General features: G+C 39.5%; 1 protein-coding gene across 3 annotated transcripts in view; it reads right to left on the bottom strand.

Annotated features, from left to right (window-relative positions):
- The window catches only part of GRM8 (glutamate metabotropic receptor 8), a 360,387-nt gene that overhangs the window by 289,894 nt on the left and 42,651 nt on the right, over positions 1-27,842 (bottom strand). For all 3 annotated transcript variants that reach the window (XM_075742925.1, XM_075742922.1, XM_075742930.1), the window contains exon 3: positions 286-502. In XM_075742925.1, coding sequence (XP_075599040.1) covers positions 286-502 — 217 coding nt within the window. The remainder of the gene's footprint in view (positions 1-285; positions 503-27,842) is intronic.

Below are 27,842 nucleotides of genomic sequence, written 5' to 3'. Positions count from 1 at the left end.
TTCAGCTGGTGGTTTTTGGCCCTAACTCACCAAGGAGCTCCCCATTTTGAAAAGGGGCAAGAAACATATCTTTTTTTGCCTCTCTCAGGAGCTCTTCTTAAATTACTGCCAGAACTGTCACCTTGGTAGACGTGCGCACAGCAAAATCATCCATAAACCCCTCCACTTGAGCCCAGCTAACACGCCTGCAGGTGTTCTGATCTCACTGCATAGACCTAGGCAGAGTTCAGCGATGCTCTGTAACACAGCAGCTATAAATATAAAACCTGATAAACATACACTCACCGATTTCTCTGGAGATCTGGGTGAACGCCTCCACGCCGCTCTCTCCGTAGTTGCCTTCGGAAGCCAGCGTCGACACGTAGTTCCACCCAAGGGCCGTCACGATGTCAACCATGGCCTGTGCTTGGTAGGAGTCCGGTGGGACCACACGAGAGAAGAAGTCATACCTGGTGTTATCACTCAGTTCTGGAGCTGTAGATGCATAGCTGATTTGAGGTATCTGCAATTAGAATGACAAGTCATTCAAGCCAATCTAATACCATTTTACACTACATACTTGTACGTTTGAAAGGCTTAAAATAGATTACGCACAAGCATTGCGCAGAACCGAATATCTTGTTTTAATTAAATCAACTGATCAGAAAGCATCTCAGATTTTGTAAAACGTCAGTCAAGTCTTATTGTATAATACTCTCACCAAGAAATAATGCATTCTGCTTTTCTCCAGATGTCATGATTCTTGACATGTAAGTGTAACAACTTCTTTTTTGATCCTGGCTCTGATAGGAACAGGTGAAGAAAAAAAAAGAAAACAAAAAAGGAGGAATTCTTACTATTACTAAAGAAGGCGAAAAGGTCAGTTTTGATGACTGTGATTCTTAAAAATGTTACATTTTAATTTGGCGAGTAAAATGTAGATTATTTCCATTTCATTGTTTTGTTTATTTATGTACATGCAGGTGTGCTTTTTCATTATATTCCTATTTTTCAAACTTTCGCTGTCATAGATTTTTCATTTTCCAGTTTTAATATGGTTTTGTGTGTGATTTAAGAATATGGAGATTATGTAGTTAATACCAAAAGCTATCTGATGAAAAAATACCAAAAAAAAAATCTGTATACAATATACATATAGAGGAGAAAAATTACAAGGATGGAAATCTTTCTAGAAACCACCACAATATTCTTTGTAGAAACAAAACAAAAAAATAAACCCAGTAAATAACTAAAATACATTTTTAAAATAAATTACTATTTTCATAAGTAAAAAAAAATCTAGGGTGATCTTTCTATTAACTCTTATCTCAAATAGATGATTTGGCAATGTATAGAAGTTGTCTGTAAGCAATGTTCAATTTTTCTGAAGAGTATTTTGGTGCAAGAAAGTTTAATTAACATTTATGATAACTTAAAAGGGGAATGATTTTCTTATTTAAAATGGTAAATAGTCACTAGCTTGAAATGAAGATACTCCAAATATTGCATTGCATTTGTAATCTATGTTAACAGCAGGTGCTTAATTCACATCTTACAAAACATAAAATAATCTTCAAGAAAGCAATCTGAACAGAGTTCCTGAATTGATTCTCTTGAGAACCGAATTTAGCAGTCCCAAATAACAGGTGATCTGGTAAATGCTCACTGTCGCATTAGATGCTACAGTAGAAGGTTTCAGTGCAACCCTTAGGTCTTGTACAGTGCTTCCTCATCAACACAGACTGAAAAAGGGATTTGAGGCAAATACAAGGGATTCAAGGAGTCTTGTCATTAACCATACCTGCAAAGACAGCATAGACTCTTACAGCCTGAAAAAACAGTTTATAGCCTAAGGGATGGCAAAATAATTTCTCAGTCAGAAGTAAACAAAATAAACTCTTATGTATCTTGGCTATATTCTTATTTAAGAAATTTTCTACTCATGGAAACGCCTCAGAATAAATAATCTGAAATATTGTAATAATAACAACCAGAGAGAACAGGAAAAAAGGAAAGGGAGGATCCCAGAAAAAGTAAGCAAAAGGTTATATCTCATGGAAGTCAGTATTCCTCACACTGGAATCAACCAAGTAAAAATAAATGATAAATTGTCCTTAAAAAACTTGCTTGTATAGATTCCCTTTCTTTCAGAAAATGTTTGAAATATCTTTATCTCTTTACAGACAAGCGATTTTGGCTTGTAATAACACAATTATGCACATTTAGAGCACATATCATTCCCTTTCTAAATTTGCTCTATTACTCTCTAAACCAGTCATCTTCTTCCAGATGGGAAAAAAAAAAAAAAAACCACAAAGATAACCTCTGTGATTTTACTCATTTTGCTCCTCGGCGTGCCATTTCACAAATACTATGGTGTTGTTTCTTTGCTGAAAGTTATTTCATCAATAGTGTTCATCAAATCAACACCAGTAAGACAACTTTCAGATGGATACTTCGTCATTGAAAATCTTGACGTCTAGACTGCAGAGTTATATCCATTAACTTTCTCAGTTCCTGTTTCTCTTTAGGTGTGAGATGAATAACAAATCCTAGAAATGTGGTTGTAGGAGAGCCATCGGTACAACACAGCAATGAGATGCTTCAGATCAATAGAGATATTTTATGTACTATGAATATCACTTATTTGGGGCCTTGGAAAATGCAGAAAAGAGATGCTACTTTCCTACTTTTCAACTCTTTATAGTTCAGCTTCTTCCATAAAGTTATTTCTAGTAACAGTGGAAGAAAACAGAAGGTAAATACAGTCCAAACCCAATACCCTGAAATCATTTAGCACACCTACTAGGCTTAAATGACCACTGTTTTATAACTTTTGCCAACTTTTCACTAGCATGGGAGAACAATATGCCATGTAAAAGTAGGGAGAAAGACATTGTCTAAATAGCAAGCCATCCTTAAGTTTTGAGAAAAATGGTTCATGCAAAAGAATATGTAGTTCTTTTCCTTATTTCTCCTTGTATACATACCTCATGGTTATAGACAATACTTTATATTAAAGAACTTTCTCCCTAAAACTGCAGATCTCCCACCCAGAAATACCACATGGATTTCTTTCTGTGAAAGCATTTTATGTGAAAGTAAACAGAAACTTCCTTCCTTGCCTGCTTTTAAATGTACATTTGTATACAGGGGGGCACTGAAAAATAGCTTTAAAATTTGAGGATTTGGGGTATGTTTCAACAGTTACTGAAAAGACTTGAAACAACACTCAAAGAAATTCTTTGGCATGAGGACAAATTGTTAGGATTTAGTGGTTCAATAATCCATGAATGAAAAATATATACATTAAAATGTAACTGCTCTAGTTATGGAGTGTAGGTTTAATAAACCATTTTACATGTCCCCAAGTACATTTTGCAAGACAGAGCATAATGCTGCCTAAGCAAGGGAACTGTTATGCTCTATCAACTCAGTAATATGTGTTTTTAAAACTCCCTAAATACGGACTGTATTTATACTTTAAGTTCCACTCTCTTGAGACATAAATTTGCATTTTGAGAGAGACCTGTAAAGAGGTTTTATATTTCTCATTCAAGATTTCTCAATCTAAATTATCAAAATTAAATACAATATGTGTAACATTTACATTGTATTTAAGTGCTATGTGGCACTGTTAATAGAATACTTCATTTTCTTTGGGGGAAAAAAATGAAAAAAATGAATTCTATAACTACATTTGAATCAGTTGTCACACAACAGCTGTCACATTCACTGACGATGGCTAAAAGCATTCATGTTTCAATGCTCATTGATATATATTTTTTCTATTCTTTCCTACACTATGGTTTGGCTGCTGCCTCCCATTAACCTACAATATGCTGATAAACTCTTGACTTCTAGTGGGTGACAGACTTGAACTCTTTGGAATTATTATACAGAGGAATTCATAGAAGCCTTATTTTATTTTATTTTTTTTAAGCTTGAGGTATCTATTAAATGTTTTTTGGGGGAAAAAAAAAGAACATTTATAGCATGGTGCTTTGAAACAATATCCATTTTTAGTTATGTATTGGTCTTAATCCTGGTGCATACTGAACTACTGCTGAAACTACCAGCAATCCTTCAATCCTTTCATCTAAGTCAGTGGTGGCTTCATCTCATTCTACTATCCAATCACTAGCACTGGAAAATGATTCTGCATGCTTAAAAAAAATAAAACCATTTGGAACAAAAAAAAAAAAAAGAAAAAAAAAAGAAAAGAAAAAAACCAAGAAATTGCTGAGAACTAAGCAGACAGACTAAGCCTTCAAGATACATTCAAGCTCAAATCAGCAGTCAAGAATAGTCTCTGTCTTTTCTGGATCTTTTTGTATACATCTCCGAGACGACTTAAAATCTGTCCCTAAAGATCTTCCCTTCCCAGAGGATTACAGAAGATGGAGCAGTTAGTTTCAGAACTAACTATCCACAAAGTTTGACTGTGGCAGTATGTCAAAGGAGGAACATCTGTACAAGATATCCACCAAGCATTACTACAGAACAGACTTCTACTCCCTGATGGAGAAGGTGTGGACAACTTCACAAACGCCAAAGGTAGCTAATGTAACTTTTCATTTATTTCAGCCAAGTGGTAAACCACTGTCAGTCCCCCATACACTGAAAATAAAAGCCACCCACCACTCCCAAACCCAGGACTATTCAGAGGGAAGCACTACCCTGGATCTGTTTGGTTGGTCCAGTGCTGGGACCCAAACCCAAAAACATAGAGGTGTTGTACTGAGGACGGTAGAGGAAACTATGTGACCTAGGTTTGCCCTTCCAGTAAAACATCTTCAACACAGTAGGCAGCGCTTAGTATGCCTTCTCTTCAATGACATGCCGTCCAAGTTTTGGACAGAGTTTCACTGGAACCTTTTTTTATTGAGCTTTCAAATCTATTTGCATGCTGCATTTGTCAATGTAAAGTATCAGCTGGCCATTTCAAATGCCATCTTCCTTTATACAGCCTTTCAGCTGAAAGCATGGTTTCGGAGCAGAGTAGCAGACAGCGAAATGAGCTAAGCTCGTAAGAAAAAAGACCTGTAGAAAGGAATCACCAGTAATTTTGAACATTACTGATTATGAGCTACAGCAGTAACTGTGCTGTACAGTCACCCAGCGTAATGGGCTTAAATCACTCGCATCTTCAGTTTCACTACCCACTCAGTCCTATCACTACTAACTTTAACATATCTAGCAGCATTTTATTTCCCTTTCCCATTCTCTCATCACTGAGCAGTCATTTTTTTTTGAGGAACATGAGCAACAGCATATTAAAAATAGTAATAATTGTAGCTAACAAATTGAAGTCAATAAACTTTAGGTTAGTGATTGCTCAATATCAAATGGCATTTTATCACCAACTAATAAAGCTTGCAAAGGAGTAAAAGTGCTTGAAATAAAATTTGACTGTGGAAATACATTTTCAACTTGGTGATATTTTTGAATTTTAAATGTCTATCATTAATCATTAATGGCCTTGTCTTTTCAAGATTTTTATTCCCTTTTCTGTACAGCAAGAAAGAGTTCTTTGTGACTATAAAAAACTCACAGTGGTGAAACGAATCCTCAGGGCCTAGATATTGAACAGTTGCTGGATGAGAGCTGAGGTCACCATATTTTAGCTATTAGTGACATTTGTAAATTGCCATCAGCCAGCGCATCATCTTAGCCTGCTTTCATTTCTGAAAAACATGTCAGCCAGCAGTACAGTAATGCAGAAGTCATTCAGGGTAGACATTCAAGATTCCAAAGAGTCTGATGAGGCATAATAGCATCTTACACTATACCAAACAAGATTAAAAATCTTTTTTGTTACTAACTGTAAGAACTGCCCATTTCTCTCCACTGACTGACTAGAAAGGGAGCATGGGAGATTAATTCAAGCTTTATATACACTATGTAGAACAATACCGCAAACAGCTACATGTCTTTTGCTGAATCTCACAATTCTGCTCAATTTGGCTATACATGACTATCAAGACATCTGTGCACAGCTAACGATCAACTTCCTTCTGCAATGTCACCTTTCCATCTATAACAAAAACTCAATAGGTCACCCATGTCATTATTAGGGACCTCATTTCATTCATTTTCAGAATTAACCGACATAAAATCATCTTGGGAAGATATAACACACTGTGGGAATTGCACTCAAGAGGTTAAAAACACTGGTGTCTTCTTAACTCTTATGCAAATATTGTGGATGGAGATCCACAAGGTTGGCATGAGAACCAAAGGAGGGAGTCTTACGGTGGCAAAATGGTCCTGTTTTGGCTAAAGAATGCAGAATAAATAGATAAACCATTTCTACACAGAATCTTGAAGGCCACGGTGTCCGGAGTGAGACCTTTTGCTTTATTATCATAGAATCATAGAATGGTTTGGGTTGGAAGGGATCTCAAAGATCATCTAGTTCCAACCCTGCTGCTGTGGGCAGGGACACCCTCCATTAGACCACGTTGCCCAAAGCCCCATCCAACCTGGTCTTAAACACTTCCAGGCAGGGGGCATCCACAACCTCTCTGGGCAACCTGTTCCAGTGCCTCACCAACTCTAACAGTAAAGAATTTCTTTCTAACATCTAATCTAAATCGACCCTCCTTCAGCTTGAACCCATTACCCCTTGTCCTGTCACTACACTCCCTGATAAACAGTCCCTCACCATCTTTCCTGTAGGCCCCTTCAGGTACTGGTAAGCCGCAATTAGATCTCCCTGGAGCCGCCTTTTCTCCAAGCTAAACAATCTCAACTCTCTCAGCCTGTCCTCATATCCACGAAAGAATATTAAAGTTGACACACTTAAGTATGATAATGAGCTAAAAGAAGCACATGCTAAACATACATGACTATACTGCTCCGACTCGTCACCCAAATCACGTTAAATGTCACCCCAGGAAGGGGAACAGCTAAGGTTAGGGTATAAAAGATATTGAGGAAAGTAGCCCAGGGGGAGAAAAGAGATTGAAAACCTGGAAGAGGCACTCAATGGGCTGTGCTCCTTCTCCTCCACCCAAGATAAGGATGCCTTTTTAGTAAGCACTGTGACTTCACCTTTTGGTGAAGAATACCCAGGACAGCATTTTACTAGCATTATAATCATATATTAGCGCTATTGCAGTAAGTGCATTTATCAATGGAAATTCTGAACTCTTTATATCTGTTGCTTTAATAAACTTTGCAAAACTGTCTAAGTGAAAGTCCTTTTGGGGGCTCTGAGGAGACAAACATTGACTCTGACATGTGGCTACATGCATAATTCTTTAGACACGAACCATTGACCAAGTCTGGGACTAAGACTGGGCCTAGCAGCCCCTAGGCTCCTCTCTGAGGAGGAGTTTAGAAAGCAAGGGGGTCCTTTCTGAAGCTCATGACTCAACGGGAGGGCCTCCCTCAGCCATGCACCAGCCTCATACCCTTTTACACAACACACATGAAGACTCAGTAACGCCACTGGAGATGTGAGATGCCCCTTTCAATGCTCAGAGCAGCTTGCCAACTGGCCAAATACCTTCCTAAATCCACCAGCTACAAACCACCTCTGCTGGGGCTGATGTTGTGGAAAAGTTTCAGCACAGAAAGTTTTTTGATTTAGCCTCTTTCCATGGATTTTACCATGAGGAGGAGCGATTTGTGACAATACATTTTCCCAGTAGATGTATATATGTAATCACTGATATTTATAAATGTGTAATTCTGAACTATATTTATTTACACATATACACTTGATGCTCTCTCTGTATATTAAGGATGCTCAACCACAGTATTTATCATATGTCCAGCAATGCATCTTGTTCAGGAATTTATTTCCACCCCCCCAAAAAAAATATGTTCATATCAGTTAGAGCAAAAGCAGGAAAAAACAGGTAGGCTTTTCACCTAGATGAATACAATTTAAAATGCATTTAGTTCAAAAAAATTTAGTAGAATTTAAAAGCTTTGGAAAGGAAAAGAACAAAAGTATAATCGGAAAGCTGCCATTAGCTGATTTCACTTGGAAGGCAGGATTTTTTTTTAAATCCATTTGAATTATTCCAAGTCATTCTATTTGCAGTAAATATCATAACAGTTCCTGTCAAGGGTGCTTGCAATTCATACACTGAATGACAAGGAGTTAACGATAAGATAGTTTCAAATCTTTTGAAAGTTCCTTATATGTTTGTATGGGGTTTGTGCAAAGATACAATCGTTGTGATAAAATGCAACATAGCTATTGCTATTTTTTCCCCCCAAACACTGGGACAGAAGTGATCCATCACACCTAAATGTTTCTGAGCCGGGATGGGTAAATTATTTTACTCTTTCTTTTCACTTCCTATTACTCTTTCACTGGCTTTACTTCACTTCTATTGCCATCAGTTACCTTCTGAAGACATATTCCTGAGTAGAATATATCTTCAATGACCTGCACTGATCTTTTCTTGAGAAAAGGACATAGCTGAGAATCAATGCAGTATGGTTTGTTGCCAACAAAATTATTTCTGCAACCATCATATGTTGGTCTGGTATGTGAAAAATTACAGAGGCAGATGCAATCGCTAGCCCAGTGGAAATACGGGGATAAAATCAAATATGCAAATCCTCTTTTATTACTGTTTTTCTCTTTTTTTTCCTCAACTACAAACACAGTAATTATCTATCACACCTATTTCTGAGGTTATCTCTGGTGGTCAAACGGACTAGCAGCTACGGTATTCTGAATAAACTGAATTACCCTAGAGAAAGTAATTTCTTATAGTTATACATGTAATTGGACAGTATCAGATTATAGGACAAAAAAAATATTAACATGCCATTGCATTGCATTCTATCCCCACCAGCCAGAAAATATCTTTCATAAAGTCTAACCAGATATGCTACAGCAAGTGTATTTCAATTTGTGACCTGCTGTGCTGCTCTGGTAGAACTGGATGCAACAAAGGAGGAATGTGTACAATATAAGGGGTTCGAACTTGAGAAGTTGTTTCCTTCCAGTGGGTTGAAGTAGGTCAGGGATCTATTGGAAGCCATACTTTTAATTACACACAAGGGATACTATAGAAGAAAATAATAATAAATAAAAATAATAACAATAACGATGTTGTGATATCACAATCTCAAATCCCATAATAGATGCAGCATCAACAAAACAAATTCACCACTCTGAAAGTATGGGTCTCTGTGCTGTGTGATGCACTTTAGGGCAAAAATCTTAAAAGGATATTTATGCATTACGAACATTTTTACAGCTGAAGCACATCTTGTCACACTGTGCATTGCTGTGTAACTCCAGGAGGATGAGAATCCATCTAAGGACAGCTTGAACTGTCATCAATGTTCTGTGCAAGAGAGTCTATTGATAAATGTTTAACAATGGCATTTTCTCAGTAAGGGAGCTCTGTACTGGTATTTCCACCTCATTTTACATCCTGGAGTTTGCCTCTCTGAAAACCAACTACGTTAAGCAGTTGCATGTTAAATTATCCACCATCTGTAGGCAGCCTCTTTCTAAATATTTTAAACCCGGCTGAGGTCCATGCTCTGAATGATAAACTGCAGGAGCAGCAGATCAAATGAGTAATATTCATACTGAGATAAAATCACAAGGAGGGGGGTGGGGGGGACCTTGAGCTTGGGAATGGCTGTTAGCTCTTACTTCACAGTTTCTTACGTTCTCCAATCATCAGATCAAACGAGAAGCCGAGGATGGTCAGATAGCTTTAGGGACTTCTTAAACTATTAAAATTCCTTTTCAACTTGTTGGGGAAACCCACACTTAATTATGTATATCAATATGTTAGACTTGTGTCAATCTTTGCCGAGCACAGTGTGAACTCTGATATTTCAAAGCTTTCAGCCCTACTTTTCTCATTAGAGCTTGTCATGTCAGTGTCTGGAACTGTAATCTCTTGTGATGAGTTTGAGAAAAATATACAAAGATGTAGATTACTTTTGGTCTGAACTAACAAAGCCAACTTTTTACTATTATTCAGTAGTAATAAAATTTAGCTAGTAGCTCATAAAGTATTCCTCTGTCCAAATCATGTTCCCTTTACATTCATTTACTAATTAGCATCATAGAGAGCACAGCAGGTAACTTCAGAGACTCACCCGTGGGGACACGCGGGTGTCCTCAGGAATTTTTCCAATTACAGAGACCATCACTATGGAAGAAAAGGGTGCTCTCTGCAGGATGTAAAACGGGTGCTCTGCTTAATGGCTAATTCTGATCTTCGCATTCACTTTTTAATGCTGTGAGGCCAGTTCGGCTTACGCCATTGGCTGAGCAGTAGTACTATCTTTTTGCTACCCACGCTGCCAGCTTAACGTCATGAGATACAGGTAACTGAAAAATATCATGAGGAGGGAAAGCAAATTTTGTATTGTTCACAGCTCTCTCCACCGTCATGGACAACGTGAAGATACATAAAAGGGGTCAGCTGGCCAGACACATATGCCCAGTGCTTTAGCGGGTGCTTTCATGTGTTCTAGGGCATGCTGCCTACACTTTGGCTATGGCCCCAGAAAGCCCAGCTTTCCTGTAATCTGTCTGCCCCACGCTAATGACTTGAATGCCTCCTACCTAAGTGCATTAAGGGAATCCCTATGATTCACCATAGCTGAGGATCCCTTCTGCAGCATAACCATATAATCATACGGGATTATAAAGCATCATTTTAAATTCATATATTACAGACTTGGAAGAAGAAAAACAAGAGGTGTCCCTTTTTTGTGAGTTCAGATTATTTTTCTCCATTTCTTAAAACAATCTGCTTTGGCAGTTAAACAATTTTAGCTTGAGTTTTTAACCTTTAACGTTACAAGACTCTGGTCCCAAGCCTTTTCCAAAAAGTGAAGTGTTTCCTGTATTACCACAGTGAGATGCTAAGTCCAGTTGCTACTGGTAGAAAAGTTGAAGAAAAATGCAAAATATTTCCAATCAAAAGATTGGAAGTTATCTATGAATTAAGCTATAAGGCCTATGGGACTGATATCCAAATCTTCCTTTCTATTCAAAATGTACTTTATTTTAAAAATAGTAGGGTTGCTGTGGAAAAAAGGCATCCTCCTCTGCATGGTTCCTGAACACCATATGTTTCTTCTTTTCCATCATTACCAGATTTCCATTCTGATTTCTGATTTAAGCGCTATGGTTTTTCACTACATCAATCCATGGATTATCTCACAAAAAGCATCATGGCAAGCAGAGAGATGAAAATCCAGGCAACCCAAGTGAGAGCACAGTGGTGTATATACAAAGTAGGACTATGTTGCCACTGGTTTGAAAACTTTCTGCAACAGCTTCTACAGAATTTTGGAAAGTTGTGAAAATATAAATATTTAAAATCCATGAGCTGGACAGGTGCATTGGAAATTAAGGATTCACCGGGGGGGGGGGGAGGGGGGGGATTACATAAATTAATTATATGATCAAAGTCATTTAAAATAAAATTAATAAACTAGTGTTTTGTTTCCTTGTGTCTAACAGCATCAGAATCTGGAATCCTCCAAAGTACAACCTGGCTGCCAATGGGCTAATCTTACTTGGACCTTTTGAAAATCTCAGCCTTGCAACATAAAAAAAGCAGATATAAGCGCATTAGCTACCATTTGGGGATTTTTCACAAGAAAGACTATCATGATCTCAGCCTAGAAAAAAGAAGCCTCATAATATGGGCTCAAAAATACGTTGTACAAAGTACAAAAGTACACCTTGTCCTCTCCCTCCACCAAAAAACCTGTATGTCCAAACACAGGCAGCAACTTAGTACCCACCATTTCCACCAAGGCATTTTGCAGACAGTTTTTGGGGCCTGCATGAAGCACATGGTGCTGTGGAGACTGCTCCACAGCCAAAAAGAACAGCACAAACAGTGCTCAGGGGTCTTTCTAACTGGATAGTAAGACCAAAGAACACTGAAAATTAGAACTTAAGAGGGAAAAAGTAGCACTTTAAATAGACTGCATAAAATACCTGTAATAATACATGGTACCAAACAGAAAGGAAAACAATCAGCTTTCACAAATACCTGCATTTCATAAATTTTGTCATTCAGATAGGATAAGTACAGCGTACTCAGCGCACACAGACAGACCAGCTGTGGTGGGTTGACCCTGGCTGGAGGCCGGGTGCTCCCCAAAGCCGCTGTGTCCCTGCCCTCCTGAGCTGGACACGGGAGAGAAAATACAACGAAAGGCTCCTGGGTCGAGATAAGGACAGGGAGAGATCATTCTCTAATTATCATCATGAGCAAAACAGACTGAACTTAGAAAGGGAATTCATCTTATTTATTACTAAGCAAAAGAGAGTAGAGGAATGAGAAATAAAACCAAATGTTAAAACACCTCCCCCCACCCCTCCCATCTTCCCAGGCTCAACTTCACTCCCAGATTCTCCACCTCCCTCCTGCAGCAGCACAGGGGGACGGGGAATGGGGGTTACAGTCAGTTCATCACGCGGTGTTTCTGCCGCTCCTTCCTCCTCAGGGGGAGGACTCCTCACACTCTTGCCCCACTCCAGCGTGGGGTCCCTCTCACGGGAGACAGTCCTCTGCAAACTTCTCCAACATGAGTCCTTCCCACAGGCTACAGTCCTTCACGAACTGCTCCAGCGTGGGTCTCTCCCACGGGGTGCAGACCTTCAGGAGCAAACTGCTCCAGTGTGGGTCCCCCATGTGGTCACAAGTCCTGCCAGCAAACCTGCTCTGGCGTGGGCTCCTCTCTCCACGGGGCCACAGGTCCTGCCAGGAGCTTGCTCCAGCCTGGGCTTCCCACGGGGCCACAGCCTCCTTCAGGTGTCTCCACCTGCTCCAGCGTGGGGTCCTCCACAGGCTGCAGGATGGATATCTCCTCCACCATCAGACTCCATGGGCTGCAGAAGGACAGCCTGCCTCACCGAGGTCTTCTCCATGGGCTGCAGGGAAATCTCTGCTCCGGGGCCTGGAGCATCTCCTGCCCCTCTTTCTGCACTGACCTTAGTGTCGGCAGGGCTGTTTCTCTCAAGTATTGTCACTCCTCTCTCTGGCTGCAGTTGTGCAGCAGTTTTTTCCCCTTCTTAACTCTGTTATCCCAGAGGTGCTACCACCGTGGCTGATGGGCTCAGGTTTGGCCAGCGGCAGGTCCGTCTTGGAGCCGGCTGGCATTGGCTCTATTGGACATAGGAGAAGCTTCTAGCAGCTTCTCACAGAAGCCACCACTGTAGCCCCCCTGCTACCAAAACCTTGCCATGGAAATCCAATACAACAACACAAGGACACTGTGTCCATGGTCAGGCGTATCAGAGAGATCCTCAAAGTCTGAACTCCTCCATCACTTGTTTTGACCCTGCCAGCAGTCATGAGTAAAGTTTCAAAAAAGGAGTAAGATTGCCCTGAAAGTCAGGAGTCACAAAAGAAATTATTCTATTTCTATATAAAAATATTTTTATGTATGTATAAAATATATACACATATGCACACACATATTCCATGCGTTCAGCCCTTTCTCTTTCCTTTCTGATGTAGTGGTTGGTGGTTTATACTTCCTCACTGAGAAGGCTACCCAAATTTTTTTTCTAACCTGGTATTGTTACTGACTCAAGTTAAACAAGATGAGCCTTAAGAAAAGCACAGCCTGAAGGCAATAAGATCACTTGAACAGAGATATCTTGCAGAGGTTTCCCACCTGTATAGCAGTATATTCTTAGCGTCTCCATTTAATGGAGAGAATTAGAATATTGGGGAAAGCTTTCTAAAAATAGTCCAATGCTATTTCTTATTGAAGTGTTCTCTATTTCATATATATAGAGAGATACTTTTCCCTGACATTTTTCCCCTGTCTTCCTATAACTCATACTTACTTTCTTTCCTTAGACATTTCAACAACTTATAGTTTCCTCCTGCTATCTTCTTGATGTTTTCTCTCTTTCCTCTATGTGAGCATCTTCTTCTTCTTCCCACATATCCCTTTTCCTTCACACCTGGTTTCCCTACCTCTTCTCATTCTCTCCTCTCTTCTCAACCACAACTTGAAGTGAAAAAGAAGAGTGAACAGTGATTATTTTCTAAAGAGCTGATTTAGGATTCTCAGTTCCAGCTCTGCTTCTCCCCTTTGGCAGCCTATGGTTCAGAGATCTTCAGTGTTTCTACTTGGCCCAGCACAAAGGGCAAAGGGGAATGCCTCTTCTGTGAAATAACCCTGGACAGGGTCACTCCTCACTCTTGTCTACTGAGTAAGGCTTCCTTCCCCATAATAGGCATTTTTGCTCTCTGACTGCATTGGGAACACATCCAGAAAGTCAGCAAAAGCAATATTTAATGTAGGAAAAAAGCATATATTGGATGAGCATTTCACATCATTTCTGCAAATTCTCCTTTTCCCTATTTTTATTCATTGCAATTTAAGTATAAATCAGTTTACTGTTATCACCACCATACAGCCTTGTTTGAGTGCTAGCCTTAGCCTTCCTGGCTAGTGCAGTGGAGATTTCCTCCCTAGCTGTGACTCTCCAATATCTCTAAGTCGAAATACAGATGATATATAAGTCCTTTTGAAGGTTCTTAAAAGTCCTCCTCAGTTAGCTTGATCCTGTAAGTCTGGCCCCACCATGAACACCCTACTTCAGCAGCTCAGCAGGATGCTGAAAGAAGAGGGTGTGAGGAGCTTTCAATAAGCTCAAAAAGTGCCACCACTCATTTTTTCCCATTTCAGCAATCCCAGTAATACCCCATATTTCGGACAGGATATCAACAGTCAGAGGCAGAGCTTGCTGACAACCACTTCCCACTGTCCTGAGAAGCAGCTCCCCTGCCTGCCTTCATGCCTGCAGTTATCAGCACGCCTTTGCCACGTAGCACAGCCAGGCAGTGCTTCAGCAGACAGCCAAGGGATCCTTGGCCCTGGGGCTCCATACTAACTTTTGTTTTCATCAAAAGGGAGTGAAAATGCTCATGTCAGCCCATGACATATTTCACAGAATTCAGTCCATTTATTTGGGTAGAACAAGAAACCAATTGGTCCTGTTCTGACCAAATATTGGGAACTTTATATACTTCAACTGTTGAAGATTTTTCCTTTGACTGAGGCAAAACATCTGTTTTTTATGAATCCAGCTTCTGATCTTTTTAAGAGAACCCCATGTTTTCTAAGCAGTGTTTCAGTCTGCAGCTACCGCATGCAGTGCATCAGTGCACTGATCAGTAGTCTTTGGAAATCTCCTTTTGTGTACTGTGCACAAATGATTTGTATTAGGAACTAGAGTACCACTGTACCACTTCTGAATACTATAGCAGCTTTGATGAGTGAACATCTTTTATTTTGAAATTGTCCTCCCTCAGTCTGTTGCTGCATATGTTAAAAGACCCCATCAAAAGCAAAATTACACTAAACTAGATTTAAAAGTGTCAAGTGCATTGAATAAACATTGGAGACATCAAAAGCCTGAGTGGATGCTCCTGATGACAAGTGGTGTGGGAATGCCAGCCTGTGCTGAGCCTGATACAATTCCATTTCTATCTCCTTGTTGAAATTGCTTCACAAATATACTTCTGCATATCAGTGTCACCTATCTACTTCCAGGCACTGGAAGAGTTGGTTTAAAATTGCCAACTGAAAGAAATCAACATATTTTTCCATAGAATATCAATGTCACCTACATCTCTTTCCAAAAAAAAAAAAAAAACCCAAAAAAACCCAACACCAACAACCTACACAACATTGAAGCATTTGGTTTTGATGTCTTTAGTCCATCTTTCACAGTTTGTAGATCTTACTTTTTAATCATAAAGGCAACAAAGCACTGAAGTTTATTGGAACATAATTTGCATGCTCTGTCTGGCACGTGGGCTGTCTGTGTAACATATGGTGAAGTTAAGCACCTTGGAATGGGATTCACATGATCCTTCCTGAGCTAGCCAGTAGGAAATACCAAGCAAGAGACGTGTCCAATATTTTTTTTTTATTTTGTGTGTGTGCGTGTAGGTGAAACCAAGACTGCAGTTAATAGCCCAAAGTCATCTTCCACACAGAAGACTGGTTAATACTTCTCTTCTATAAACAAGTCTGGAGAAGAGGACAATGTTGCCATCTCTATTTATTTTTTTTTTAAAGAAAAGCTAGTTGCCACAGAGTCCATGTTTATCCACTTTCATCTTCACTCTTAGTTGGGAGCCCTTCTTTTGTGTAGGGCTGATTACCTCCCTCAAGTCCCTTTCCTCTAGATTAGGAACCAATACAGAAAGGGTTATAGCAAAAGCCAAAGCGTGAAACATGGCTCTTATGTCACCTTCAGCATGCTTACAGCCTGAACCAGATCTCCCAAGAGATTGCTCTAGTACTGGCCAGACTGAGATGGGGAGGACCCTCTCACCCTCATGTGGCAGCAGGACCCTGCATGGACGAGTTGCATAAAGCTGGAGAACAAACAAGTGCGGCAGACCTAATTGCACAGCTCTGCAATATATCTGAGCTGGTGCAGGTCCCAGGATCTGGTCTTTACTTCTTGAGGTACATTTGACACTGAATAAAATATTATTTGCCAAACATGTAGGCAATAAGCCAACTGCCAAGGTGGCAGGCCTTGTGCGGAAATGCAGTCACAGAACTGTAAATGCTGAGAAAACTTTACTGGGCAAAATTAGACACCATAAGTTTCACAGATCCAAGAACATCTTTACAGATCACAGACCAAGATGTCTGAGTACCACTTGAGGCACATAAGAGGGTTGCGTGAGGTCTTACTTATTTTATCTGGGCTAGGTAGTCCAAAAATAACTCTTCAGATTTATGAAAACAATTAAGGGATCCAGTTAAATTATGCAGTTTCCAAACAAATCTGCAAATCTTCCATGTCAGATTTCTAAAGAACTGCAATTTCACTCCCTATTACGATAAGAGAAATTTCTGCCTGACAAAATTCCCCATACAATTGAATGAAGTTATTTTCTATACATTTCTACATCAATCAGAGTCTTATCTATTATTTCTGAGCATTTTTCCCTGCACACTTTATAATATATATCCTTTCCACTCGCTTAATTTGGCTGAGCCAGCAATTAACAATGTTTTAATTGAGAGAGAAAGATTTTGGCTTTATATACACAGATGTCACAACAGACTAACAAAAAGAGTGAATCGTTTCACATACACTTCTCCACATACAGAGGACAGTTTTGTACAGAATACATAAGAATAAAACAGAACTACCATCAGTGCTTTTGCTGGTGGCTAATAGCCCCAGAGTCCCTCTACCACCTGGGATGTCAAAGCAATGGGCACCTTCAGAGGCCAGCTCACTCTTTGCACTGCCTGATGGACACAAGTCTCAGGGCTGGACTCTCCGAAGCCTACTCTGTCCTACAGTCAACTGCAGGACAAAAACCTGTTTTTCAGACAAACAGTTAGCTGCAGAAACTGAGGCCCTCACGCCAGGTGCTTTGCCTCGCTAGCCAAAACCCGGGGAACCATAGGTGAGATCAGAGCATGGTTCCTCACCCCAGTGCAAGGGGCAGAGTGCGGCTGTAGTGCCACGGCAGGCAGGAGCAGGATGGCTCACCCCGCTATAGCAGAGGCAAAGGCTTTGCATTTGTCTTAGTACCCCAAGAATGAAACCCTCTCTGAGCTTCTGCAACCGAGGTGGGGTGCTAGCGCTGCTGCCCCTCCATTCGGTCCTGTGGGATCACAGCCAGGGGCCGCACACAGAGAGAGCGAACCACGGCACCACGCTGTGCCGTGCCAGAGTGCATGGAGCATCTCGTGACCGCATCAACAGAAAGAAGCCAGCATTTCTGGGACACTTCACTGACTTTCCTTCTAGTCAGGGATACATCAGTGAGAAGACACTAAGTGCACAGATAGTACCATCGCTTTAAGGCATATAGATTATAAGGGCACAAAAAGGCTCAGCAAATACTGGTAGATGGCTAGACAGGAGGTCATTTAAGTCTTTCCACAAGCACTAGGCCAGCCACACTATACCATCACTTTTTCCACATGGCAATTTTTATTTTCTCACTCCCACACAAGGACTGTTCACTTCAAACCACAAACTACTGATATTATTTGTAGCATTTTCTCAACTTTTCCTGAAAGCAAAGAAACAAACAGGAAAAACCCTCTTCAGATCTCAGTTTCACAGTTTGGATAAATACATGTCACACAATACAAAAAGCGCTACCAAGAAGCCTTTCTCCATAGAAATTACTGGGTTGTCTCCGTGCTACCATTTTACCATAGACTTTGGAAATCTCAGCTCTACAGAAGAAACTTCCAGAAAGACAATTAACAATCAGGCTGTCACATGATGTGAGCATCAGTCTCTCCTTACCATAATTCTTGAAGCTATAAAACAAAACTAATGCATATTTCCTTTGTTCCATAAATTGACTACTCAGAAAATACGAGGCTCTAGTCCCAAGCTCTGTAAGTTCACTATCCAAGTGCTTATTAAGGTCAAGGAAGCTTTTCACAGACATGGAATTTTACCTGAAAGCAGCAGTTGAAGAATCAGAATCAAACAGACGATCAGAAATGTGATCTTCTCGCACACCATCTTTTTTTAAAGCTTCTACATATACGCCTACATATTCTCAAGAAATAAGAAGCACTTGAGATTCTTCTCACACTGCATCAATTTCCACATCCTATCTCACTTCAGCTCTTACCTGCTGCAGAAATGAAATCTAAGAAAAAAAATTAAAAAGCTCAAACCTACCAGTTAATAATAAATTCCCAATGTATAGTCAGAATAGGTTAATTTCTTTTATCTGTTTAGAATGCAAAAAGCAGCAAGTTAAATACTGAACGAACTCTCAGAATGTAAAAAAAAATATAATCCTTTTTATTGACTGTAAACATTCAATCTAAAGAACAGTTGGAAGGTAGAGTCTAGAATACCTGCTTTGATTAGTCAACAGATGCTCTACAGAGTCAAAACTTACTTACTCCCTGAGTTTTGACTTTTATTGTTAACTCAAACAATAACAACATAGAAACCTAAGCTTTTTTTTTTTTTTCCTGACTACATCAGTAGCAGTTCTCTAAACACTCTCTCTGCTCTAATACTTGATTATATCTGCTTCAGGGAAAGTTTCCTACATCTCAGATAATTTCCACCTGCTTGTATGAGTCACCTGTTAGTACAGCTGCTTTTTAATGGTAGTGCCTTGCAGCTGAGATAAGGGTGAATTCAACAACTAAAAATCAAGAAGTGATTTGATAGTCTAATACATTAGTTTCTTCCACTGATGGAAAACTTATTTCCTTACCTAAATAAAATCATTACATGATCCAGTAGCTAAAATAAGGAAAACAAAAAATTAGAACTAGAAATAAGATAAAGATATTTAATGTTGAAAGTAACAAATAACTGGAAAACAGTGCTGGACTCTACTTCTTGATATCTAGGATAAGATAGGGGAGTACAGAGCCCAGACTTCAGATCAGCAGACTTCAACTTAACCAGGAAACTGCTGGGTGTGATCCTATGGCAGTTCTGAAAAGTAAAGGTGTCTAGGGATGCTGGCGAGTCTTTCAGACAGCATCCTACAAGTGCAGGAGCAGTCCTTCCCAATATACAGGAAGACTAACAAACTTATCAGAAAATCTGCATGACAGAGCAGGGAACTTATGGTATAGAGACATTAAAAAGTAATATATAGTATGAAGATGCAGAGACCAGGTATGGGAATTTAAAAACATTGCTTGGCCAGGCAGGGATGGTGTCAGAAAAGCCGAAGCTCACCAAGAGTGGAAGGGGCATCAAAAGCAGCAAAAAGAGCTTCTACCAATACATTCATAGCAAAATGCTGAACAAGGACAGTGTGGGCTCACTACTGAATAGGGTGGGTGATTTAGTAACAGCAGACACAGATAAGGCAGAGATACTCCATGCCTTCTTTTCTCCAGCCTTCACCAAGGTTTCTCAGGCCTCTCTGCTTAGTGAAAGGGTTTACAGAGGAAAACAACTTGCAGCGGATGAGAATCAGGACAGGGATTACTTGAAATAAATCATCCTATGCATGCCCATGGACCCTGCTGGGCTGCATCCAAAGGTTCTGAGAGAACTGGCCATTATCCTTTCAAGATCACTCCCTATCACCTTTGAGAGGTCACGGAGACAGGGAGAGGTGTCCCATGACAGGAAGAAAGCAAATGTTGCACCCTAGCTTCAAAAAAGGTGAAAAGGGGAACTAGATCCAGGTTGGCTTCACCTCAGTCCCTGGAAAAATCATGGAGAGAGTCTTCTTGGAGCACATCTCTGGACACATGAAGAAGATGATGACTGGAAGCAGGCAGCATGGATTTATGAAGGGCAAATCATGCCTGACCACCCTGATTGATTGCTCTCTACAATATAGTGACTGGGTCTGTGGGTTTCCCAGTACAAGACAGATACAGATAAACCAGACCAAGTTCAGCAAAGGGTCACCATGACGGTTGGGAGCTGAAGCTCTTGCCCTGTGAGGAGAGGCTAAGGAAGCTGGGATTGTTCAGCTTGGAGCAAAGTTGGCTTGAGGGGAACTGAACAACATCCCTCCAGCATCAGAAGATGCAGCTAGACTCCATGGCCATGCATGGTGGCAGGGTGAAAGACAACAGGCAAAAATTGAAACAAAAAGGTCCAGACTGATATGAGGAGAAACTTTTTCACCATAAGGAGAGTCAGGTGGTACAACAGGCTGCCCAAAGAGTCTCTCTCCATCCTTGGGAGTTTTCAAGACCCAACTGGATAAAGCCCTGAGCAACCGGTCTAATCTCATAGCTGACCTTGCTTTGAGCAGGAGGCTGGTTCATCCCGCCTTACTGGTGACACGACTGAGCTTTGAGTTAAGTTGTTCTCAGTGCTCTCCGTAGTTCTTGAAGAGAGACAGGAGCCTCTGCTGGGTAATTCACATCTAAACCAACTGATAAACCTCTACTGGAGACCTATTTGTTTCCAGTGACTGCAGAGAGAGCTTAGATTAAAGTCATAGCGTCAATAATATTCAGATATCTTTCTGTGTACCAAAGAACCAGCAAATATTTGTCTCAATTCTTGTTTAAATTTAGAATTTAAATGGAAGTAGGCATTATCTGACCTAATTTTAGTCCTTCTCTATGTCCTGACAGAGGAAAGTAAATATAACAGTCATTGCAAACATGCAAGACCCTAAACCTGTACAGATTTTGTTGCTACTTTAGGAATTGCACCTGCACAGTGAGGTGTTGGGGTTACTTTCTCTAAGACTTCCCATGGGGAAAAGAAAGTATATTAAATTTCGTTCAGTAAATCATGAAAATGCTAAAGGAGATTTACAAAATATTGCTGAAGCTTAAAAAGCAAACAGACATGAAAGATTTCATGGTAAATAAAGAGACTTCCAACTGTATGGGCAAGCATAGCATGCTGCAACAGCACAAAAATGGGAATCTGCATTGAACCAAGAAATAAACTCCTACAATTTCTTAAAATATGCGTAGATGCACAGAGTGTAGGAATAGACCTATTCCTACAAGAATAGGTCCGGTTCCTGTTGGTAAGGGAATCTACCCCAATCTGCAGCATCCCCAGGGGAGCCCCTCACTAGCAAAATGCCAAGGAATTTCTCGGCTCCTCATCCATCCTGATATTGATCTCATAATATGGACAGTAAATAAGGTAAGGCACGTGTGCATCTCTCTGTGCTAAGGTCCAGTGTCCAGAGATACATGGTGTGCTCACATGAGGGGCACCACTAGTCCTAAAGACCACTAGGAAAACGAAAGATGTCTTCTAAATCTTCCTTCTCTTTTTCATATACAGAAACAGTGCCTTACTGATAATGCCAGTCTTCCCCGTGTTGAAAACTCAAGATATTCTAACAATGTGCTGTTTATGTATTTGAAAAATAAAATAAAATAAAATTGAAGCACACATCAGTTCCATCAATCAGCTAAAAAGGTCAATTTCACATCAGCAAAGCGACAAAAAACCTTATCTGTATTTCTGCCCTTTACGCATCATTTTGAAGATGTTCGTTGTGAAAAATGTCTATATCTCATCTAATCAATTTCTTTTTCTTAAATACCGCTACATTAAACAGGTCATGGAACACTTTATTAATTTTTACGAGCATTTACCTCTTCTTCCAGAATACATAGTTTCAGATTTATTTTGCTTTCTGACCTCAGCCTTTACAGCTACTGTTCCAGCACAAGTGCCACTTCAGTTCTAGCCTTCCCAACACAATGAGCCTTTGCTTGTGCTCTGTGTCCCAGACCACAATAAAAGCTCTGTGGCTAAGTCATTGTGAAAATAAATAAGGGGACTGGTTGCTAAATCTTTCTGAAGGTAAGAAGAACATTTATTTGTTATCACGCTTACCATCTATAAAGCAAGAATAATTTGTCATTAAGATATAATGCTCCCTTTACCATAATCCATCTTTCAAGAATGATAGAACTCCACATTGCCAAAATGGTCTTAATTTTGTCCAAAGTAAAAACAATTTGAAAGAAATACTCTAAGAAATCCTCAGTCTTTGTAATTAGAAATCAAATTTCTGTAATTTCTTTATTAAGGCAACATATTAAGGATGCTACAAATAAATCAAATAAATTACCATTTTTAATTAGGCATAACAAACAATTAAACAGATGACATTTTAAATTAATTTTCTCTACTGGAGGGAACATGATTTAAATCGGTGCTGAGCCCAGCATTCTCCTTGTGGATGTTCCTTCAAATGCAGTGACATTCAAAACCATCATAACATTTTCAGAGACAAGTCTAATTCCATTTTTCAGTATTTGAGGATTCACTTTTAAGCCAGGTTTTTTTCAATTACTAAACTTCCCTAGAAATGTTTCATGTCTTAAAGTTTCTGCTCAGCTCCATAGTATGTAATTGCTGAACAGCTGCACAGTCATACCAACCACTGATAAAAAGGCATTACAAACTTCTAAGCAAATCATATTTATAATGCATAATATTCAAGGCCAAAGAAAATCAGTAGTACTTCAAGGCAAACTTCTGAAATTAGGGCAAGAGCATCTTGGGAAAGATGATGGTAAATACTGCGCAGCAATGAAAAGTTGCAGCTGTCTAAAACATAACTCCCTTACAGCACACTGAAAAGAGAATTACCTTATTTTTGACTGCGCTTTGTCTCGCAAATTAAAGCATTATCTACAGCTAACTGCTTCAGGGACTGGAGTAAAAACTCTTAGGAGGTCAGTCCAGCAAAGAGTAGGTACCGTTAGAAGGTAACCAATTCTGAGCACATGGGTTGTCTCCCTGACTTTATATTTAAATACCTCAGAGATTTGCCCCTGTGAGATATTTCAGGCGATCCAGAAGCCACAAAGGAGATGCTCTATTTCCTACTCTGAAAGCTTTTCCTTAATTCTTCATTTGTAATGGTGTAAGCGAAGAATGAGTCTGTTGAAATCAGTGGAGTAGGTCACTGTAAATCCAGCCAGAAAGAAAATCTAGCAGGCACACATTTCACTTGCGAGCTTTACTTAGTAATTGTCATCACATGCATACACATTTTCTGCAAAGCGTCAAATGCTAAAAAACCAAGCAAAGATGTTTCATATTCACTAAAAGGTGACAGACAAGTTTTTAGAGACTGCAAAATACAATAGAACATTTCACCCAGAAGATCATTTTCAAGAAAAATAGGAAGCCCAAAATGAGAACATGAATTTAATTTTTGTTCTGCTGCCTGAGAGAACTAAATGTAGAATGGTATCTCCCTGCTTGGACTGGATGTGTGAATCCCATCAGCAGAAATGAGTGCTATGTATGTGCATTGAGGGCAGAACAATTCCAGGTCTGTATGTGCCATCTGGAGTGCGAGAAGGCAGCAGCGGATTTGCTCTAACTGAAAGAAGTGGGAAGCTGAAGTGGCCATTTTTGTAGCTAGCACATCGCTAGAGATGTTAAATTGAAAAGGTAGTTGGAGAAACCTATTTGTGACATATGTTACACCAGTCAGTTTAAGACTACAGCTAGCCTGTTTTATATATAGACACATATATTTATATCCAAAAAATCATACAAAAAAGAGTAAGTTTTTAAAACATTAGATTATGACATAAATAAGTCTTTGTGCTTGGGGAAAAGCCTCAGGGGAACAGTTCTACAGACAAGCCCCTGCAAGGAAAATGCTTCCAGGGAACGCATCCCTAGACAAATCTCCTGCTAAGCAGAATGCCTCTGGCAAAATGCTTTTGGTAAAATGCTTCTGAAAGATGATGACTCTCTTGACAAAACCCGTGCTCATTCTGTCTGAGAGTGCCCAAAGCCAGCCTTTCGTCGCTGCGAGGAGCAGCCCATCAGTGGGATGAGCCCTGCTCCTCACTGTCTCTAATCAATAAAAATAAAAACTGGAACAAATTGCTGTTTGTATCCCAATGATTATGAAGTCAGAGATTTCCACAATCACAGTTATTATAAATATTATTTCTTTGATTAGGTAATAGTGACAGGTACCTCTCAGAAGTAAGGGATTTATGTGTGACAGAGTTACTGAGAAATAATCATACTGTGGTTATGCAAATCAGTCCTCATCAGCCAATCTGTCTGCAAGGATTTGCATATGTGATTACAAACGTGCAGGAACACATATGTAACTTCAGGCTCTGCCTGCCTGAGAGGCTGCTTCTCCTGTGGAGTGCTTAGTTATCTGAAAAATCCTGAAGTTACACTGGTACTGAAATTTTGTCTTGTTTTTCACATTCCTTGCATTATCTGGTACGAGTATATCTGTTAAGATATTCTTGTGCCAAAGAAATCTTAAATTCTATACTCAAAACAAACAAGATTACTGTAGTTTCCCTCTTCCTCACTAATGTATTTATTTTCTCACTGTCCTTTTGCTGCAACTATATCCCTTGAGGGAAGTTTTTCGGTGCCTATGGACACTATGTAAGAGTGAAAAAGCAAAAGTAGGTAGTCAACGTATTTACTATAACGTAGAACGCGGAGATCAGAGCACACAGACAAATGTGCTGTACAGATATTCAGAAAATGTCATGGTTTAAGTAGATCAATTGTTTCAGGCATATTGCTATAGCTAAAAAAAAGGTAGCCATACTTTTTGCATAAAACCTTTCAGGGTTAGAAAACAAATAGCAATCTTCAAGCTATAGTATCAATTTCTCCTATTTTGGATTGCTTACCACTTCAGATCACTATGGTATAAAGAACATTACAACAACATTAACACTAGCTTTTTGGCACTGCAGAAAAGGGGGAGAGGGGAAAGGAGTATAAATTTACAAAAGATTAAGCATTCTCAAGACTTTTCTACCTAAAGAGATTCTATTTCAGTTTACTGCTCAATCTGAATATATTTGATGCACCTTATTTTCTGCATGTAAGTTTGAAAATGTTAATACAGGCTGATAGCCGGGAATATCTGGTCACATCACAGTTTAGGCTCTAGGCAAGATCCTGTTCTCTTAAATCCTGCCTGAGCCAGAAGGCAAGTGCATGAATTCCCCTTACACCTCCAACAGTAATCCAGCCTGCCAACCCATGTGCGTAATCCTTTAAATACATTTCTGTTGGCCTAAAAGTTCCTCTGGTGTCTCCCGTAAGAATATGTCTATAATGAAATTCATTGTTAGTATTCCTAATGACTTTGGGAAAACTGCATTTATTCTCATAATGCAAGAATCATTGATTTATACAATCAGAACTTAGAACGGTTGTATTTCATAGTGTAACTACAAAGTATGTTGTTCTTACATGGGCCATTTAGATTAGAGAACCAATTCCCGTTCCTTATTTGCTTTTCTGTAGGTATTGTGCCGTTCTTTTCTGTGGTCAGTGCATGGAAGCAAGGAAAAAAATTATAAACACAGAAATCTTTGCAAATAGAAATATCATTGAGGACACTTGCAGATAATTACAAAAGACCTAAGGAAAGTTCTTTACAATACTAACGGCAATGAATACAACATTTTCAGACACATGCTTATTCAAATAGTTTACAACTAGGTGCTGTCAGAGCTGCGTGGGAAAAGGTTTCTCTATCCCAGCTACAATGTCAAGATTTCAAAATATTTTCTGTTGGTATGAGAGTGGAAACAAGATCTGCTCAACTTTTCCACCAAAAAAAAAAAGCCAATCACAAAAGAATGAGTGATTTATCATATGAGGTGTTTCTAAGAGGTGGAAAACAAAAGTTTAAATGTCTAACTAGGAACTGAAAAATGATACGCTAATATTTCAGGTGGGATTGAGGGCTATCTGGAAGTTATACGTGTTTATAAGCACAGAAACTCCTTAATGGATCTGGAAAACTTTCTATGATGAGAGTTTTAGTAAAATTATACACTGCCATTAAAAAGTTTGATTCAATAAGTCATCATTTTCAAACAAAAAAAGCCAATGTTCATCACAAAATTCCAGACAAGCAGTAGTTGCTAGTATCCAAATGTTGATATAGTACTCGTTTTATTTTTATGGGTTTTTTTTTTTATTATTGTTCTGTAGCAAGTGACTCATTTGTCAATCAAAATAAAATTACAGTCAATTTCAGTCTATGGTGCTCACTTAAGCCAGCTATCTAATTAGTCATAGTCAACGTTGTGACTCATAAACTAATGAGATCTCCCCTTTTGATTCTTTCAAAAAGGAATAGGGATTAACTCACTTGAGAAACTGTTTTCCCACTTTGAACATTAGACCATAGTAATCACGAGATCAAAAGCAATCTATTAAAAGGGTGTATTCCATATGTATTGTATAAACTTACTGCATAATATCCTATTAGGAAATCATACATTCTTATCTAATACGGGAAAAACATTCCAAAAATCACTTGCAGAATTGCTCTTTCATTCATTTATTACATGTAAAAGAAATAAAAGCTGTAGATGTAGACATGACAAACGCTGACTGGCAGACACAGCAAAGCTCTCACAAGACAGGGCTGAAAAAGTTGCAATCAGTGTGACTATATACTAAAAAAATAGGGGGGATAATATCAGCATGCATTGGTTGCTTGACATCACCAGGTACTGCAAACAGATTTTAATTCATTTTCCTATCATTAAAAAGTGTCAGGAATGCCTGAGGGGTTTTGTGTTGTTTTGCTTTTTAGAGAAAAGCTTTAAGCTTTTTAAATTAAGTATCCAGAATGTTAATGCGTAGTTAATATTCTGAATCTACTTCTTTACACTGATTTATTTTAGTCTGCTCTTTTTTTGTTACAGAATGTAAGCCCACCCCCAGAGTGACTAATTTAGGCACCGGTGTATATGTATTTCTGGTGCCTGCTGAACTTTAGTGTAATCAGTGTGACTAGGTTTAAACACGTCTCGTACATTAAGGCGAGTGCCCTCGCCATCCAGCAGCAGGGCGCTGGCCGAGAGGAGAGGTGATGTCAGATTCCCTGCCTTTCTAGTAGGGTGCAACTCTTGCTCCTGGAAACCTATATTCATTCTGTACATTACAGCTGGGGAAAAACTACATAAAAAACAAGGGCATTGTCACCTAACTCATCTTCATTACAATCAGGTTGCCTTTGCAGTGGCTCCTTTTGCCCCGTGAAACTGGGGCGAGCTGTTCTCATCACACAGGCAACGGACCACGGCCTGATGTGTTGTAACAGCTTTGCCCCATGCCAGAGATTTGCCCGCTCTAGAAGATGGAGAAAATGAGTGGACAGGTCCTGGCCAGGCTAAGGAAGACTCGCGGTGTCCCTTTTCTCTTTCTTGCAATCCCACCAGGTCCCATCCCCAGAAAAGAGGGGGTTTTTTCACCTTGCTATTATTTAGAGGGTGCCACCAGAAAGTTAGTTGTAGCTTTACCCATTACTGATTTTTACACCTATTCTGGGTCAGAAAGCAGCCTGAACCTGAGCAGCCATGAAGCTGAGAAACCTATCTCTAGAAAATAATGTTTCTGAGTGTTTATGGACAACGTAAGT

The sequence above is a fragment of the Balearica regulorum genome, chromosome 1 (genome assembly GCF_011004875.1).
Source record: "Balearica regulorum gibbericeps isolate bBalReg1 chromosome 1, bBalReg1.pri, whole genome shotgun sequence".
Lineage (NCBI taxonomy): Eukaryota > Metazoa > Chordata > Aves > Gruiformes > Gruidae > Balearica > Balearica regulorum.
The sequence above is the reverse complement of the archived record's forward strand: the minus strand, read 5'-3'. Positions and strand labels throughout refer to the sequence as shown.